Source organism: Rhipicephalus sanguineus, chromosome 1 (assembly GCF_013339695.2).
Source record: "Rhipicephalus sanguineus isolate Rsan-2018 chromosome 1, BIME_Rsan_1.4, whole genome shotgun sequence".
In the NCBI taxonomy this organism is placed as follows: domain Eukaryota; kingdom Metazoa; phylum Arthropoda; class Arachnida; order Ixodida; family Ixodidae; genus Rhipicephalus; species Rhipicephalus sanguineus.
Genome location: NC_051176.1, coordinates 34,741,979 through 34,759,342, shown reverse-complemented (window position 1 = coordinate 34,759,342; position 17,364 = coordinate 34,741,979). Strand labels below are relative to the sequence as shown.

The window sequence follows — 17,364 nt, the reverse complement described above, 5'->3', positions numbered from 1 at the left end:
CCAGCACCGTTGGTTCTAGGCACACAAGAGCAGTTCCGTACACAAACAACGGCATCCGCCTCCTCGTACTATGCTATAAGCCTGGGCAGTAGTTCTTCGTCCTTTTAAAACATGTGAACACTGTTACACAATCCACTCAGCGCTCATCACTTTTTTATTGCTCTATAGGAAATACCTGTAGGCCTTGATGGAAGTAAGAGGCACTCTGGAGGACCTTAGTCGTCCTGCCGAGCTTCGCACTTGTCTACTAAGGCATTCATTCAGCCAAGCGCTGGTTTATCTGGCTCCTTAATCAGTATCGTATTCAAAACATAGGAGGAATGTACGGTGAGCTTCAAAACGTAAATGCAATATTAACGCGATAGCGTTAAAGAGTTCGTTTCCCAAAACTTCCGGCGTCAGCGTAGTTGGTTGTGAGCGAAAAATCGGCGTTGTCCTTGCGCGAAAAATTGAGATACACGCAAATAATAAATAAAAAATCTTCGGTTCGACTGGGAATCGAACCTAGGCCGTCTGCGTGGAAAGCAGGGTTCTGCCACACAGCCATGCTCGTTGCTTGAACCTGTTGCGCAAAAATACCCTATACGGATTCCATGTAGTGCAGCGAGTCTTCTTCAAGGGGTACGGACACAAAATTTCGCGGCCGAGATAGCCTGCTGGATCGATTCCCGTGTACGTGCGTGTACCATCTGCAAAATATCGACAGTGAACAAAGATCGGAAGGTATTTTATATTAATTTTGAAGTTCGCGAGCGCTATCCAGCATTACAGGCCGCACCTGGTGCATTGACACCCTCGGAGGTGACCCGAGGTGATCCCCCTACTTCCCCTACGTAACCGTTGCAGCCGGTACAAGTTATGATGACGTCGTAGCCGCCATTTGTGTTTTGACGCGCTTCCCGACGAATCGCTCCTCGCCAGCGGGTCAAACCTGAAGTGATTCGCCACGTCGAAAATTCCTTCCATCCCCGCCGCAAGAAAATCATCGCCATCAGACGACGATGAGCCCGACGACGACAGACCGCGCGGAAATGCGTCGCTGTTCTGTGTGCTCACGTGACCGAGCGTTTCACTCGCTAGGTGGTGATAGTTGCACCCGGCGGCTTGTCGTTTTTGGAGCTCTGTCAAACCGAAACTGAGGCTGTGTCGGTAATGACGAGCTTGTAATTAATTATCTGTCCTGCGCTGCAGCAAACTATGTGCCGTGTTATGACTAACAGGCCCCCAGGGGTGCTATCGCGGAACGATTCTATTTTTTATTCCAATGCTTTTCCGCGTGACGTCTTCGCTTGCGTCAGCGCTGGGCGGGAACGCGCAACGTTTTTTGAAATTGTCCAATCACGAGCTCTCTGTGTTGCCCGGATGTTTCTTTTTCTTTTCTTCGCCCTTTCAGGGGCCGTATAGTTATTTTATTTAATAAGAAAGCGTGTAATGAAACTAATGTCGTATGCTTAATGAACTAAAATTGTTTTACAAATGGAACACATCAAAATGGTAGGTATTTAAATCAAAGAAAACACAAGTATCTCTATATTTTGAGTCGTAGCCGTATTTGCGCCATATGTGCAGCCAAGCCGTGTCGTTCAGCGCAAAGAAAATGGCTGCCGATGTCAAAAGAACAGCTGTGTGCGTGTGGTCGCCCGTAATACGTCGCAATTAGTGCAAGGTGGGGATGGTTACTGTCGGCTAAGAAGAATATTAGACTCTGCGATCTTTCCGGAAGCCGCGCAATCTGCTGAACCGAGGTGAGTAGAAACGTGTCGTGCCGTGGTGTGTGTTCTCGGCTGCATGCATCCGTCTGACGAGTTTCTTTTTTTTATCTGTAGCAACGCAACGGAGAAGAAATCCGAATGACTGTGAAGCGCTACATAGTCAACAAGATGCGATTGAGAACTCACGAAGCAGCGAGTACCGTTTGTTGGGGCACCGCCAGCGCAAAGCGTCACTTCATGAACGCGGTGCGCTGCATCGTACGTCGACAGTACTCCGTTGCTCAAGCTACCATGCCGATCTGCGAAAGCTGCTGCTGCTTCGATTTCGAAGGTAAGTGTAGCGCAAGGAGGTTTTTTTTTAAACCTTAGTGTAGCGCATTTATTATTTTTGTTAGGTTAAAAATATAATACGGAAAAGAATGAGAGTGCGAAAATGAGAACGATTTTTGCAAGGTAGAACGATCAGCGTAGAGGAAGGTTCTGCCTCTTAAATTTCCTCTGCGGGATGGCTGATGTGGGAAGTCGGTTGGGAAAAAAAATGTCGGCGAAAGGACCGCGCGTTTCGAAAGTTCAGAGGGACATGCTGATACAGTTCCTCGAGCAGCACCCGTACCTGGGGAGATCTTGCACGGAGGTCTCCCCGCGTATGACTGCTGCTCGAAAGAAGCAGCTGTGGCAAGAAATCGCCACGCTGCTGAATCAGCAGGGGCCCGCGGTTAAATCGCCACAACTATGGCGTAACCACTGGGCGAAGATGGTCTGCGGCGCGCGCAAGGAGCTCGCGAGATCGACAAGCGAGAGAAAGTGAGCTCTGTAATAATCTGCGCCTTCATTGTCGTTTCACGTTGTGGTTGTGTTTTCTTTTTATTTTGCAGCGCCATGGGTGGCGGCAGGGTTGGCGGCGTTGACGGCCGCGTCTTGGACATCCTTGAGAGGACCGGCGCAGTCGTCACCACCCCGCCAGAGTATTACCCCGTTCCCGACGTGGTGCGTACCTTTTCTCTCGCTAATCATGTCCGTGCCAGTCAGATAGCGATAAAAGTGGGAATTGTGATTGCCGAAATTTGTTCCATTGCCACAGTCCATACTTTTAAATGCAGAATACTGTGACTTGTTATGAGAGCACAAGCATGGTACTTTAACGTGCTTACGTGATCTTGAAAGATGAATCCTTTAGCGAGATTGTGAAGATGTTCATTGTTGTCATTTTTATGCATGAAGCTTGTGCGATGGTCGGCTATACATTCGAAACTAGCTTGCTTAAACGATGCTTGTTACACCCGATACGCAGCATGTGTCATCAACGTATTATGCTCAAATGCAGGAGACTGAGGTCGAGGTGGGAACCTCCCGTGCAGCTACTAGCCGGGGGCCGAGCGACGTTGACCGTAAGGCAACCTATGTGTTTGTGCTGTGAGAACTTATGTTCTAGATATTCATGCTTTCATGACAGGGAAGCATGTAGTCGTAATTATGTGTACCTGAAAATGAGGTTTCCAGGATGAAGTTTTAGAATAGTAAAGTGGCATGTTTTCAGAGTGGTGTAACAGTAAATGAGTAATATTTCTTCTTGTTGTTTCACACACACCAGTGCAACCAATACCCCTCCAGCCACAAGTGCCGCAGCCCGGACCTTCGCAGCCGCAGCCCGGACCTTCGCAGCCGCAGCCCGGACCTTCGCAGCCGCAGCCCGGACCTTCGCAGCCGCAGCCTGGACCTTCGCAGCCGCAGCCCGGACCACAGCCTCAACCCCGCCGAAGACAGCCCAGGCAGCTGGAGGAAGCTGTGTGCCGGGCTACGGCTGAGTACGTGCGGCAGGGCCAGTGTGCTGATGCGAGGGCCGTGGCAGACCGCAAGTTCCACCACAAGATGTTGGAGCAAAACCGGCGTGTACGTATAACTACAGCCATGCACATTCACGGCATAACAAGAGTAGCACAAGTTGCCAATATCGCATCAATACTGCTCATCTTGTTCGCCAGCATGACACGGAGAAAGCAGCAGGCACGGCTTGCCTGTTAAAGCACGAGTGGCCAGCTAAAATTGGCCCATGGTAACACCGACATTTCCATTGGTGTTTGCAATTTTGTTGCTCAAGTGTGTAGTCACTTGTGCTAATAATTTCTCCGTGGCGACTGTACCTGTTTGCACGTGTAAGTGGTGTAGGTGAAATTGTAGTATAGAATGTATAAATTGGTAAACGACCTTAAAACCTACATTTAAAGAGGTCATGAATCACATCTCGGGCATGGTGAAACAAGGCATTCTACAAACATTCACTACTGTGAACACATCAGCCACATTTTGTAGTTGTATGAGGCACGCTGAGGTTGCTAGCGAATCACGCTGTTGCCATTTTTTTCGGGCGCCCTTTTTTCGTCCAGAGGCAGGTACTCACTATGTTCAGTGGCGGGTGCTTGTTATTCAACATAGAAGATATGGCATTTCCATTGGCCAGTAGCTGACTTGAATAGAGCGGTGTTTCAATCAGATGCGCTTCTTGGTGCAGTATGCCACCATGTGCCGGTGTTGCAGCATTGGAATGGCAGTGCAGGCACGTTTCTTGACGTGCATTCAAGGTCATGACGCACGATGACGTAGCTTCTGCCCTTGTGCCATCCCTCCCTGTTAATTTCTAACACTTATCGGTATGAGACGAGGGAGAAAGCGCTTAAAGCGTGCGACAGATCGCCACTTGAAGCGCAAGACAATAAACATCAGTGCTGAGGTCAATCAGTTATTACTTGAAAAGTGGTACAGTACTCCTCTAATGGTTTTATTACTTCTTGTACACCTTCGCATGATGCAATTAGTGGTATTGCTTAGGCCCTTACTTGCCTAAATGAGGCTACACAAGCAGTTCAAGAAAAGAAGGGCAAATAGCATTCTTACCCATCTTTATGGAAAGAAGGCAGCACCTACAGATGCCTGAACGTGATGTTAAATGGATTAAGTTTCCTTATTGCTTGAACTTGGGAAAATATTTTGGTGCATATGTAAAGCGCACACTACTGCCATATTTGGGAATGTCGTACGTGTTAGGTGAACCTGTTGTGCGCATGATCTATAGACTGTTGAAGATCATTCCATTATAGTGTTCTTGTCATTGTGCCGTTCTGCAGTGCTGTTTCACATCAGTGTGTAGCCATTCACTCGCTGGTCAAAACACTACTCTGTTGTTACATTGAAATGTGAGCACTTGAGAAATTGGACTGCACCTTAAACTGCGGCACCATGTATTGACATTGCACGCGTACACTTAGTTTTGGTAGTGCTCTGCACAATAACAAAATGTACAGTAAAACCTCGTTAATTCAAAGTCACTGGGACTGTGAAAAACTTTCTAATTAAGCGGGTTTTCGAATTAACGAAACATACAAAAAGCGGGATGCAAGGAACTTTGAATTACTGAAAGTAATCAGAGGTGGTCGTTTGGCCTTCTAGTTTGCGGCTCCAAGGGTGGTTTTCCAGCAATACCCGGTCCCATTTTTGCCGCAAACCCGCGAAAACGGCGGGCCTCGCTGCTGTCAGCGCAAGAAAAAAAAGAAAGAAAAAAAAAAGTCTCGTGGTCAGCTGAAATGCGTGCCTGCGGAAAAAACGGCGTGCTTCACTGCAGCACAGTGGTGACACGCGGGCTCACCTGCTCCTCGCAGCGTCAGCGCGTCATGATGCGGCCATTCGCCCATTCTTTCTGGTAAAATAAAGAATATGATAATGGCCAGTGTGACGGAATCCGCGATCTGTTCTGGCTGGAAAACATGATCATTGAAGTTTTCGAACTGAGTTTTCGAAGGAGGCGTTACAGGCAAGAACTCCGCCAGCATTGCAAGTGCGCAAATTGCCGGAGCAACCGCCAGTCGGAGGTTTGCATACATCATGAATTCCGTCAGGTCGTCCTTTATTATCTTTTCTTTTCCAAAAAAGAAGTGGGTAAATCATGACGCGCTGACGTTGTGAGAAGCATGCGACATGCTGCCCGCGTGTCACCGCTGTGTTGCAGTGAAGCACGTCATATTTTCCGCAGGCGCACGTTGTAGCTGACCACGAGACCGCGTTTTTTTGTCTTTATTACTTTTTTTTGCGCTAGCACCAGCGAGGCTGGGTTGCTTCAACTGTCACACATTAATATCGCTGCACTGCATTGCCCTGTGGCTCCTAATGGCCGTCGCTTCCACGGAGTTGCGGCGAAATCGGGATCGGGAATTGGCACAAGGCACCCAAAGTTTTCGAATTAACCGGGCTGGCGCTGACCACCGCTTCAAAATATCCACTCAGATTTACATTGGAAAATACGGGACCGCAGAAACCTTTCGAATTAAGCGGGATTTCGAAATATCCGAGTTCGAATTAATGAGGTTTTACTGTACTTGCATCCAAACACTGAGGCGCTGAGGAAGTCAATCATTATGTTTACAAGTGCTACCACCCGCCACGGAGGTCTAGTGGGTACGTTGCTTCACTGCTTACCCACAGGTCACGGGATCAAATGCCGGACGTGGTGGCCGCTTTTTCGATGGAGGCGAAAGAAAATGCTACAGGCCCATGTACCTAGACTTAGGAGCATGTTAAAGAACCCCAGATGGTTGAAGTTTGCGGAGTCCTCCACTAAGGCATCTCCCATAGTGATGTCATGGTTTTGGGACAAAAAACACTAACATTTGTTATTACGAGTGCCACCACTAAGCGGTGCACTTGCTTATTCATGTTCACGTCACGTATGTTTATGCTAGCAATCTGTGGGCCTAATGTGTTGATGTTGTGAAACAAACAAGCATAGATGGTCACAGCGATTGTTATGCATGTTTGTTTGGTGCAATCAAAGTCAATAATAGTATGCACTGAAAATACTACTATTCAGGAACAATTCAATTATAATCTGAGGCCTTGGTACCATCTTCTTGTAAATACATGAATTTTTTTCTCAACCAGCATCACGAGGCCCAGATGGCCAGCCAAGAACGGCTGGAAAACCAGCTCTGCCGCCTGACCGAAGAGGTGGGCCGGCTGCGCCACGTTCAGCAGCAGCGCCTCGACCAAGAGCGCAGGGCGAATGACTGTACTCAGCGCCTGCTGCAGCAACTTTTGGAGGCCCTGGCCGGTGGGGCTGCACTAGTCACTCGCCCACCTCAGCCTCCTAGCGCCTAAATTTTATTGATATATACTGAGTATGCACAGCGCAATGAAACGAAGGCAAGAGAAACACACAAACGACATAGACTGGCACTGACTTCCAACTGAATTATTGAAAAGCATGAAGCCCGCTTTTACGCATGTGCACATCTTATCAGCAACTGAAACGAGTCATGGGTGAGCATACATCTCTCTGTCACTTAGATACACGCTTGGCGTAATTACACACTTGATACCGGATTTCCTAATGTGGGCTGCCTCGAAGTGCATTTACACTTGTTGCAGTGATATGCAAGATGTCCGCCTGAATTGTTTTTTTACAAAAAAAAAATACTCTTGTGCTCTGATGTTGAAACGTAGCCCGCCGGCCCAATGTACTCTTTTCCACAGCTGAGTGGCATCTTGTATAGCACGTGAGGCACACAGTCGGTGTAACGATGAGCATGCTTCTTCGTGCAGGATTTTTTCTATTCTTTGGTGAGCATAGGGCAAATCTGACCTAACTTACAAGGCGCAGAAAACACCACTTTGACGTCATACCTTTGGGTGATCTTCTTAAGATTGCGATGTGGTGTGAAAGTGGTATTTTCTGCGCCTTGTAAGTTAGGTCAGATTTGCCCTATGCTCACCAAAGAATAGAAAAAATCCTGCACGAAGAAGCATGCTCATCGTTACACCGACTGTGTGCCTCACGTGCTATACAAGATGCCACTCAGCTGTGGAAAAGAGTACATTGGGCCGGCGGGCTACGTTTCAACATCAGAGCACAAGAGTATTTTTTTTTTTGTAAAAAAACAATTCAGGCGGACATCTTGCATATCACTGCAACAAGTGTAAATGCACTTCGAGGCAGCCCACATTAGGAAATCCGGTATCAAGTGTGTAATTACGCCAAGCGTGTATCTAAGTGACAGAGAGATGTATGCTCACCCATGACTCGTTTCAGTTGCTGATAAGATGTGCACATGCGTAAAAGCGGGCTTCATGCTTTTCAATAATTCAGTTGGAAGTCAGTGCCAGTCTATGTCGTTTGTGTGTTTCTCTTGCCTTCGTTTCATTGCGCTGTACATACTCAGTATATTCAACACATGTACCAACCATCAACGGATCCTTCTAGCATAAATTTTACGGAGGAAGGAATTTTTGTCACTTTTTTTTTCTTGGCACACTTGCCCATCTACCACTGATGGTATGAAGCCCCAGTATCTGTAACATACAACAGTTCTTTATGTCACCATTTCATTAAGGCACAACTGCAACATTTTAGTACAGTAGACTCTCAATAAACGAAAATCTCTTAAATGAAACTGCTGCTTAAATGGAACAGCTGCCTCTAACATGATTGGTTTTGTGCTTGAATTCTGCACCCCTTTTCATCTCTCAGTAAACGAAACTCCTGTTAAATGAAACATATTTTCCTGGTCCCTTCAGCTTTCGTTTAACAGGAGTCTACTGTAATGCCCAGCAGGAGTGTCCAAACTGCAATGCTGTACCACCAGCTGACAGTGGACGGCAAATTGAAAGGTGTCTCATTGTTCTAATTCTACATTACTTATGATGCCTCATGGCAAGTCTTTTGCATTTTAATCCTGTCTCACGAAATGGCAACATTGCTTTCTTCAGTGCAATGTCTTCATAGGCTAAATGTGTAAGAAGCGTCGCACACAAAAAAAAAATCTTGTGACAAAAATTCCTTCCTTGTGTTCCTTCCCTGCATTCATCTAGTCTCATCTATGTAATGTGTTGAGGCAGGAAAGTGAGATTGTTTTTTATATTTTGTTCATTCTGTGTAGTTTGACGACTTCATAGCTTGTCCCTTGCGTCACATTAACTCGGCACATGGTGAATGCATGTTTCCTTTGTTTTCATTGTATGCTTTTTTTATTTTTTGATTAACACAATGTTATGGGAGTTGCACATGCCTTCTCTTTTACTGTGACATGTGTATTTTTGGATACAGGCTGTGATCCCTTTAGTGTTTTTTTTATGTGGTTCACTTTGAATGTAGCCTTTATGTGCAATATTGCTCATTTATAAAAAATGTGCACTCAGTGCTTACTTTTGCATGTGGAGGCGCAATCATTCCTGCCAGTAAACAATAGTTTGTATGCATTTAAATACCAATTAAGGTGACTTCCAGATGAGCAACTTTCATGAAAATATGTACCTTACTAGTGGCAATACACAATAGACTTAAGAAACATTGTTTGACGTTGTGTGATATCAACAAAGCATACCTTTGCACTTTGTCTTCGGGAGGGAAGTCATGGCAATGTGATATGCTGTATGCTTCCCTGCATTGCAGGAATGCGATGTTTCGAGTACTTTTACTGTTTGACGTAGGAGATACAGCCGTGACCACATACTGGTGGTAGGACACTGTTACGTAAAGTCAACTTAACAGTGTTTTTTTTAATGGATTACTGTCAATTACTCATGTAGTGTGATGCATGTAAACATTTGGATGTTTTTTTTTTGTGTGCTCTGTCATCAGCTGCATGAAAGGAACAACCAGTGAAACGTTATCTGCCATTAGTGGTGCATTATTACAAGCAAACGCGGTTCATGGTATCGTGTTCTAAGCTACTGTTCTTACAAGATGTACCATACTGTGTGACATCCAATGCAGTTTCCATACAGTAGTTACATTATTGTATAAACAGAATGTGTTGCTTGAATGAATTGTTCGAGGAAAAAAAGGAATGAATATTTATGCAAGAAATAAAACATCAACTTTGAGGGCTTTTATTTGCGCATATGATGCTGGCTTGCATTGTACAAACTGTGCAGACACATTACACAGCTCTTTTTACAAGTACGGACAGGTTGTGTGCATTCATCAACAGTGAAATATTTCCTTTTGTCACGCGATTAGGGTGCACGTACCGGGGTTCCTCGTTTGCAGGGTTTGTACGGGAAGTATTGGAAGCAGCACAAGCATCAAAACGAAATTTAATATCTGGACACACCCTGTGTACATGCTATGACTGCTACTACACTTTGCATCTTGTACTTGTGCTGTAACTAGAAAATTCCAAGTTACTGAGTACCGTTCTTCCAGTACAGGCACTTTACGTTCACGTTATGCTCATTGGTAATTTCACTTTTCTGCATATGACTGCACTTCAAGTGAGGCATGTTCTCTGGCATGGCAGATAATGAATTTCAACAGCATTTCTGTCTCTTGAACACTGTGCGATGGTTGTGTGGTCAACTGACATAGGAACTGGAAGTGGAGTGAACGACGACACTTCTAAAGGAGCGGAAGGTGTTGTGTGCGTTGCATTTTTGTGCGATCGGAGGCTTCATTGCTTCCATAGGGAGTGAAAAGACAAACAGGAATGGATGTCAATGAGCACTGCAAAACGACAGCATACAGCTATCTCAGGCGGGACAAAAGAAATGCAGAACATACCTACAGGCAGAACAAGTTGTTCCCCATCTCATTCACAGCAGCAAAAATTCTAACAGCTACGTCACAATCGCTCGAATGCCAAGACAAACGAGAGACCTTTCATATGTAAAAAAGACAGAACCATGGTTGCATTTCAGTGGATATTACAGGGCAATGGCACATACTCGACAGCAGCAGCAGCAGCATCATCAAAGGGGCTACATTTCGTTACTAAGCAATGAAAACTTTCGAATGTAAAAAAAAAGTAACATTGCAGTGCATGCTATGCAACACAATTCAGCCACATTGCTTCACCCATTACACAGTTGTGAAAAGAAGTCGCCAGACAAAATATTGGCGCGTAAAAAACAACACAGCTTTTATCCCACCCTCAGCAGCAAGCTTAACACATGAAATGTTGTATGGATGTGACCACGCTCCAGTGCAGTGTATGTTCATACTTTTGTTTTACACTGGCTTTTCTGCAAGAATGCATATGTTCTCTTTTCATCACAATTCTTGTACCATGCCTGAAAGAGGTCACACATCCTCGCAGTAATAATATGTGTAAATCAATTATTTGACATCTCTTAAATCAGGCGGGACAAAAGAAATGCAGAACATACCTACAGGCAGAACAAGTTGTTCGCCATCTCATTCACGGCAGCAAAAATTCTAACAGCTACATCACAATCGCTCGTATGCCAAGACAAACGAGAGACCTTTCATATGTAAAAAAAACAAAACCATGGTTGCATTTCAGTGGATATTACAGGGCAATGGCACATACTCGACAGCAGCAGCAGCAGCATCATCAAAGGGGCTACATTTCGTTACTAAGCAATGAAAACTTTCGAATGTAAAAAAAAAGTAACATTGCAGTGCATGCTATGCAACACAATTCAGCCACATTGCTTCACCCATTACACAGTTGTGAAAAGAAGTCGCCAGACAAAATATTGGCGCGTAAAAAACAACACAGCTTTTATCCCACCCTCAGCAGCAAGCTTAACACATGAAATGTTGTATGGATATGACCACGCTCCAGTGCAGTGTATGTTCATACTTTTGTTTTACACTGGCTTTTCTGCAAGAATGCATATGTTCTCTTTTCATCACAATTCTTGTACCATGCCTGAAAGAGGTCACACATCAACGCAGTAATAATATGTGTAAATCAATTATTTGACATCTCTTAAATACACACTACTCCAACTGCTGCATTACGCATCTACCAACGATGCTGTTGGCGTCGCAACCGCCGGCGCACCCTCCTCAAGTACTCGTAGTGCTGCGCACGGGTGGTGCCAAAGCGCGCAATGACACCGTCCCGTACTGCGCGCCCTCTTAAATAATAGCTTCTTGTGGCCCTGTTTCGGGTCAAACCCTGTTGGATGGGGGACCCGTTAGAATCTTCGCTGCTGGTGCTGCTGCTGCTGCTGCTGAAAAAGTCTTCAATGCCTTCAAACTCATCAACCGGCTCAGTGGCACCCTCACCTAAGCATAGATTATGAAGGGAAGCACATGCTGCAATAATGTCAGCAGCACGCTCTGGCTCGTGGTGGAGGGTGCGGTAACGCTGCAAGCACCGGAAGCGGGCTTTAAGCATGCCAATGCACCGCTCCACAATGGAGCGCATGGTGATGTGCTCAGCGTTGAACCTGCCTTCGGCACTGTGCTCGGAAGGATCACCAGAGACCGGGATGAGGAGCCACGGCTCCAATGGGTAGCCACTGTCACCTGCACAAAGACGGAAATAGTGTACTATGCTACGTATACCCATGTAGCATAACGTTAGTAGTCAACATCAGAGGCCATAATGTTACATCACTGCTGCAACAATTGTCGAGACCCTTAGTGCAGTGCTCTATTCATTTGTTCTGATCACTTGGGCCACATCCTTCTAAAAAGAAGTCGCACAGTGATTGCACTACTACTTTTTTTTTAAACCTTCGGGCAGGACCCAGGGGGGTCTCAAAATTTTTTAACACAACTTCTCCCGTGAGGAAAACGTTTTAATCTCACCAAGCAGGTATTCGCCTGGCTCTGCAATGCGCCCCGCCAGGAACCGTCGGCGCAGCCAGGTCGTCTGCCAGACGAACGAGTCATGGTCTGACCCCGGTCGCATAGGGTCGATGGCCAGGATCCGCATCGCCGCATCGCAGATCTGGGAAAGCGTGCGCGGCGAAAGCCCATTGTTAGCAAGCAAACACAACAAAAGATGCCGGCGCGGGCGCAGTAAAACGAAAGGCAAACAAGTCGGAGGTTAACTCACGATCATAACGTTGAGGGCGTAGAAGTGCTTCCTGCACATGAACGAAGCCTTGCGGGGTCCCTTGGGCGCCTTGATGCCGATGAGGGTGCCGTCGATGCAGCCGATCACTCCCGGAATGGCGCCGAGCCGAAGGAAGCCTTCTTTCACGGCCGCCTTTTCTTCGGTCGTCGTCGGGAAGCGCACCCACCCATTTTGCGCGCCCACTTTCACTATAGCTTGAGCGACGCGTTTGACGCATTCGCTCACAGTCGATTGCGCCATGTGAATCGTCGTCTCGCTCCCGACGGAACCTTGGAAGCTCCCGGTCGCAAAGAAGCGCAGCGCACACAACACCTTTTGTTCCACTGAGAGCCGCGTCGCTCGCACCCCTTCCAGTTCCTCGGCCAGTTGACCACACAACCATCGCACAGTTTCCTTCGAGAGTCGAAAATGCCGCCGAAATTCGTCATCTGTCATGTCAAACGCATCGTCGGGCTCGCGTTGTTGTCGCCGGCGTCGCATGAGCGCAACCGCCATCCCGATCAGCGGAGCCGCCATTTTCGATGCCTTTCCAAACGACCCGCTCTCTGGCGATGCTAAAAATTATGCCTTTTCTCTCTGCATAATGAGTGTGTAAACGTCATTTTGACGTCACGCTTTTTTATGGTTGTTTGATTGACAAATAACATGGCCTCCCTTCGACCAATCGGAGACGACTAATGGCGGCGAAAAGCATAGAAAAAGGAATAGAATCGTTCCGCGATAGCACCCCAGCAACACATTGCAGCAAAAAAAACGCGGGGCGAAAATTTTTGTGTCAGGACTCCTTCAACGTATGTAATATTGCGTGGCAGAAGCGTACAATCGCACTGGCGTGAAAACATGCGAACTGCGTAACGAGTTGCTGATTTAAAGGCCCACCGATTACAAATCCGTGAGGCATAATTTCTATCATCATCAGCAACGACAGCATCAACAAACTGGAGCTACGCAGGTGCGTGTGCTGCCTTACGGACGCGTAGTGGGTACTTCGCCAATTCAAACAAAAAAAAAAACCGACGATTACGAAACTGCCTAATGCGAATTCTGAGCGCAGCTTCGTGTTGGGGCAAGGCCAACTGTGTTTGAAGTTTTGGCTTTCCGCAAGGCATCGACTACGCCATGAATCATAATTTTTGTGAAGTGGGACAGCACCCACTACGCCATTATTCGTCTTTCTGCGGATAAGCGAGGTACCCACTACACATCTATAAGGTTTTATGTGGAGTTTGTTGATGCTGCAGGTGGCTGATGGCGATGAAGAATTATGGCTGAGTATTTTGCAGGGGGTGGGAAGCATTTAACCACACACTCGTTGCGCAACTAGTATTCTGTGATGACTGGTTGCTATTTTAATCTTCTGCCTTCTTATTACATAGGTTAAACCGATTCCTTGCCCGACACGACGCCTGCATATGGTCTCTTTGCAAATGAGTTCCGAGCACCAGCGTGGCTCTGTGGTAGAATACTCGACAGATACGCAGAGGGCCCGGGTTCAAATGACATTGAATCCTCGGAATTGTTCCTCATTTTATTTTTTTCATGTTTATCGGTTACTTATTCATGTCCATCGGTTACGCCGCCGACGGCGAAGGCAACGGCGACGGTGACGCCGCTCAGCGCAGGAGCGGGCGCCTAAGAGCTGTGCTCTAAAATGAAAAGTTATTGCGTAGTGGGCACTTCACAACTCTACTTGCAGTGGGTATTCTAGGATAGTTCGAAACGGCCAATGTTAAGCGCACAGACGTTCCTTTCCTCGGGGCACGGTTGATGTTCCCACCGAGACGCGAAGCCAGACGAGTGATTGAGAAGGCGATGCGAACGGGGCCAGATTACGCTATCGCGTTCTAGTCTTGAAAGCGAAGCACAAACATCCTCCAAATTGTTTTGCACGTTTTCAGCAAGTTAATCAACTTTAGAGGGCCTAACATTGTTGCGAAATGTCCCAGTGCTTCTCCGTAGACCAGTTTTAACAGGGGAGTTTTTTAACGACGAGGTTAATCCCTGTGGAGCGTAATGCAGCTCCTAGCGGGAATGTGCCACAGAGATTGGGCAAGCCCCACTACTCACCTCAGGTCCGCTAAAAATGAAGAAGCTGTCTAGCCAAGAGCAGGGCAGATGGTGCACAGTTTCATGTGAGAGAACCAGAGGCTAGAGAGGCAGAGGTTAGACGCCAACGGCTTCGTTAGAACCCTGAACGAGGCGAGACGAGGCACGACATCGTTATGAACTTGAAATTTGAAGCAGCTTCACTGACCTGACACGCAAAGACTAGTTAAACAGTGCAGATGTTGGCAAAGCTACTATGAAGCAAATTCAAGCAATGAAATCGCAATATAACGCCACCAGCTCTGCTGTCTTCGCGACATTAGGTTAGTGCAGCTGCTTCAAGTTTCAACCGCAGTTCATCATTCTCCTAGGTGGCTGGAAGCTGATCGCAGTGTGTCTGCTGTAGGGTATTACGTAATATCTGTATGTTTTCGCATAGCGTACAATTACTAACACCGACAAAACATACTATTCCATGGCTGGTAAGGTTCCAGAACACCATCTGACACACTATTCGGCCTATCCAAGAAGTAAATAATAAATGTTCACTTGCAAACTATTTCTTTTTATCCCTGGAGTGCTATTCTTTGCACTAAACTTGTGTGAATTTTTATGGAAGAATACTCTATGTTCAGTTTGCAAACGTACGATTTTTGAGTTGCACGCAAAATGGCTGACAGTACAAAGATTTTGAAGCGCTGGAGGAGCCATTGTTATGTTATTGTACTAGAATAAATGCTAATCAGAAAACTTCTGTCTCAGTAAATAGCTCTGCCATGATAATGCAAAACGTACTTAAATATTGCTCAACCTTTCGAACTTCCCATGCTTAATCATACAACTAAATGTACGTATTAATAACCATATTGACCATTACGATGGCACCTGTCGCGAAATTATAGCGCATCGGGATTCCCACGGCGCAGAGCCTGTACTCGGACAGCTCGCATAGCAGCACCTGCCGACGAAGCACTTACACTGGCCACGTCGCTCATTGTTTCGGAAGAAAGCGTGGACAAAGGTTCGCGTGCCTCACATGGTGTCATTGTGCGTTGCAGCACGTGAGACCCGCATGAAGCAACGAAGAATAGGTGTTGTCTTAGCTGCCGGACGTCCAGTGTCATGTGCTTGTATTTCCTGCATTTGTTCTGCGTTGCAGCCTCGCCGTACTCGAGAGGCATCGGCACTGCGTATTTCCTCTTCTGTCTAGCGTTGATCGTCATCAAGTTGCAGCTTCCTGTTATTTAGCCCTCTCGATTTCGGAGTGTAAATGTTCGCCCCGACGGAAGACGCAAATTGAGACCACCGAAACGCATTGTGTATGCGGTGTGCTTGGCATTAAATTTGCGCCAACAATGCTTCATGTCCGATTTACATGTTGTCCTAGACTAGGGCTCGCCTTTCCCACTTGTGTTCTACCGTCCGCCCAAAACATTCATGTGGTTGAGATATATTCGAGACTTCTACAAGCATGTTTTTGGCCGAGCGAACTAAAAATTTTCTTAACTCGAGATTATATGATAAATAGTTGAAGATTTGCAAACATATTATTCCACCGACCAATCATTTCGGCTGGAGCTAATTTAATAGGTTGTTGTAGCGAAAACCTTATACTCCTCATCATACGTCTAAATTGACCGTCGGTGTCCCGTGGAGTCGGCGTCAATACAAGTGATGCAAATCATCGGCAGATCCCACGCGTTGTGGGAATCGGTTTGATGCGAAGCAGTCAGCCAGTTCTTCTAAGCTGCATGTTTTGGCTTTGAGCCGACCGCTATGAGGATGTTTTTTGTAAATGGAGGAATTGTGTGCACATCGTCGACTTACCAGGTACGCCAACTACACTGGCGTTTAAATGGTAACTTATGGTGTGACATAGCATCAGCACTCAGGTTAGAGCACAGATGTCTGTGTTGTCGAAACGATGTGTAGGCTATGGTGCGATGATGCGAATATGATACGCAACTATCGTTAGTGTATTCCTCCAGGGTCGAGCAACGCTTGAATATCGCTTGCTGAATCATAGGAATACAAATGTGATGTTTACTAGACTGCTATACAAGCGGAGCCAACACTGAAACCACAATTCACGTCAACCCGACGTGACACCTGTGTCATAGGAGTACGTATATCGTGTTTATGGCTTTGTTATAAAATCAGATAACCAGCAATAGGATGCTTTTCCAAAGCAGTCTGTAGACCTGGCGTCGCTCTGTGGAAGAATACCTGACTGCCACGCAGAATGCTTGGGTTCGATTCCTGCTGGGATCCTCATCTTTAATATTTGCATTTGTCGGGTCGACGCTGCCGATGTAGGTTTTTCTTGACGCTCTCGCATTTAAATTACCAACACATAGAACCGTTAGACTAGTTATGACACGATTCATTCACTTATGCAATGTGAAGGAAAAAAGCTATGACGTATATGGGGGCGTTTTTTCAATGTTTTCTTCCGTGTGGTGCAGCCTCTTGCGCAGCATGTGGTTACTGTTTCTTGTGGAAGTAAATTATCAGTTGAAGGTTAGCGCTGCGTCCCGTCTGCCGTCTTTTACCTCGTCATTTGTGCGTTTTTCGCGCTAGTAGATATGTCCGCAGTTAATACGCACCAACTAGCCCAACTCGCTTCTCTAAAGGCTCGTTCACACTGAGCATTCCGGCGACCGGAGAGCCGCAGAATCCGGTTCGGCGGCGGCGAGATTCGCCGAATCGGCCCTCTCCGCGCCGATCGCTCCCGGACCGATTTTTGCGGCAACCGCCGCCGGATCCGCTCGCCGCGGAACTTGAAA

The 17,364-nt window shown here is 46.6% G+C and overlaps 2 protein-coding genes across 2 annotated transcripts; one reads left to right on the top strand and one right to left on the bottom strand.

Moving 5' to 3' along the window:
- The first annotated feature begins 2,292 nt into the window (after positions 1 to 2,292).
- On the top strand, positions 2,293 to 7,336 carry LOC119380256 (uncharacterized). Its single transcript, XM_037648978.2, has 5 exons — positions 2,293 to 2,516; positions 2,588 to 2,699; positions 3,037 to 3,100; positions 3,304 to 3,602; positions 6,642 to 7,336. Exons 1-5 carry the CDS (start codon positions 2,293 to 2,295, stop codon positions 6,855 to 6,857), a joined length of 915 nt encoding a protein of 304 aa, XP_037504906.1. The 3' UTR covers positions 6,858 to 7,336.
- Positions 7,337 to 9,532: 2,196 nt separating this feature from the next.
- On the bottom strand, positions 9,533 to 12,809 carry LOC119390417 (putative nuclease HARBI1). Its single transcript, XM_037658034.2, has 4 exons — positions 12,512 to 12,809; positions 12,262 to 12,403; positions 10,959 to 11,976; positions 9,533 to 10,353 (listed from the first exon to the last, which is right to left on the bottom strand). The coding sequence occupies exons 1-3, from the start codon at positions 12,770 to 12,772 to the stop codon at positions 11,468 to 11,470; spliced, it is 912 nt and encodes a 303-aa protein (XP_037513962.1). The 5' UTR covers positions 12,773 to 12,809; the 3' UTR covers positions 9,533 to 10,353; positions 10,959 to 11,467.
- Positions 12,810 to 17,364: the final 4,555 nt, after the last annotated feature.

What these genes read in the sequence shown, in the direction of transcription:
- LOC119380256 (XM_037648978.2), top strand. Translation starts at nt 2,293, where the DNA reads ATGCTGATACAGTTCCTCGAGCAGCACCCGTACCTGGGGAGATCTTGC. An exon ending in AGATCGACAAGCGAGAGAAA is followed by an intron (nt 2,517 to 2,587) that starts GTGAGCTCTGTA and finishes TTTATTTTGCAG; the next exon opens with CGCCATGGGTGGCGGCAGGG. An exon ending in TGTTGGAGCAAAACCGGCGT is followed by an intron (nt 3,603 to 6,641) that starts GTACGTATAACT and finishes TTTCTCAACCAG; the next exon opens with CATCACGAGGCCCAGATGGC.
- LOC119390417 (XM_037658034.2), bottom strand. Translation starts at nt 12,772, where the DNA reads ATGGCGCAATCGACTGTGAGCGAATGCGTCAAACGCGTCGCTCAAGCT. An exon ending in ACGCCCTCAACGTTATGATC is followed by an intron (nt 12,404 to 12,511) that starts GTGAGTTAACCT and finishes ACGCTTTCCCAG; the next exon opens with ATCTGCGATGCGGCGATGCG. An exon ending in GCCAGGCGAATACCTGCTTG is followed by an intron (nt 11,977 to 12,261) that starts GTGAGATTAAAA and finishes GTCTTTGTGCAG; the next exon opens with GTGACAGTGGCTACCCATTG.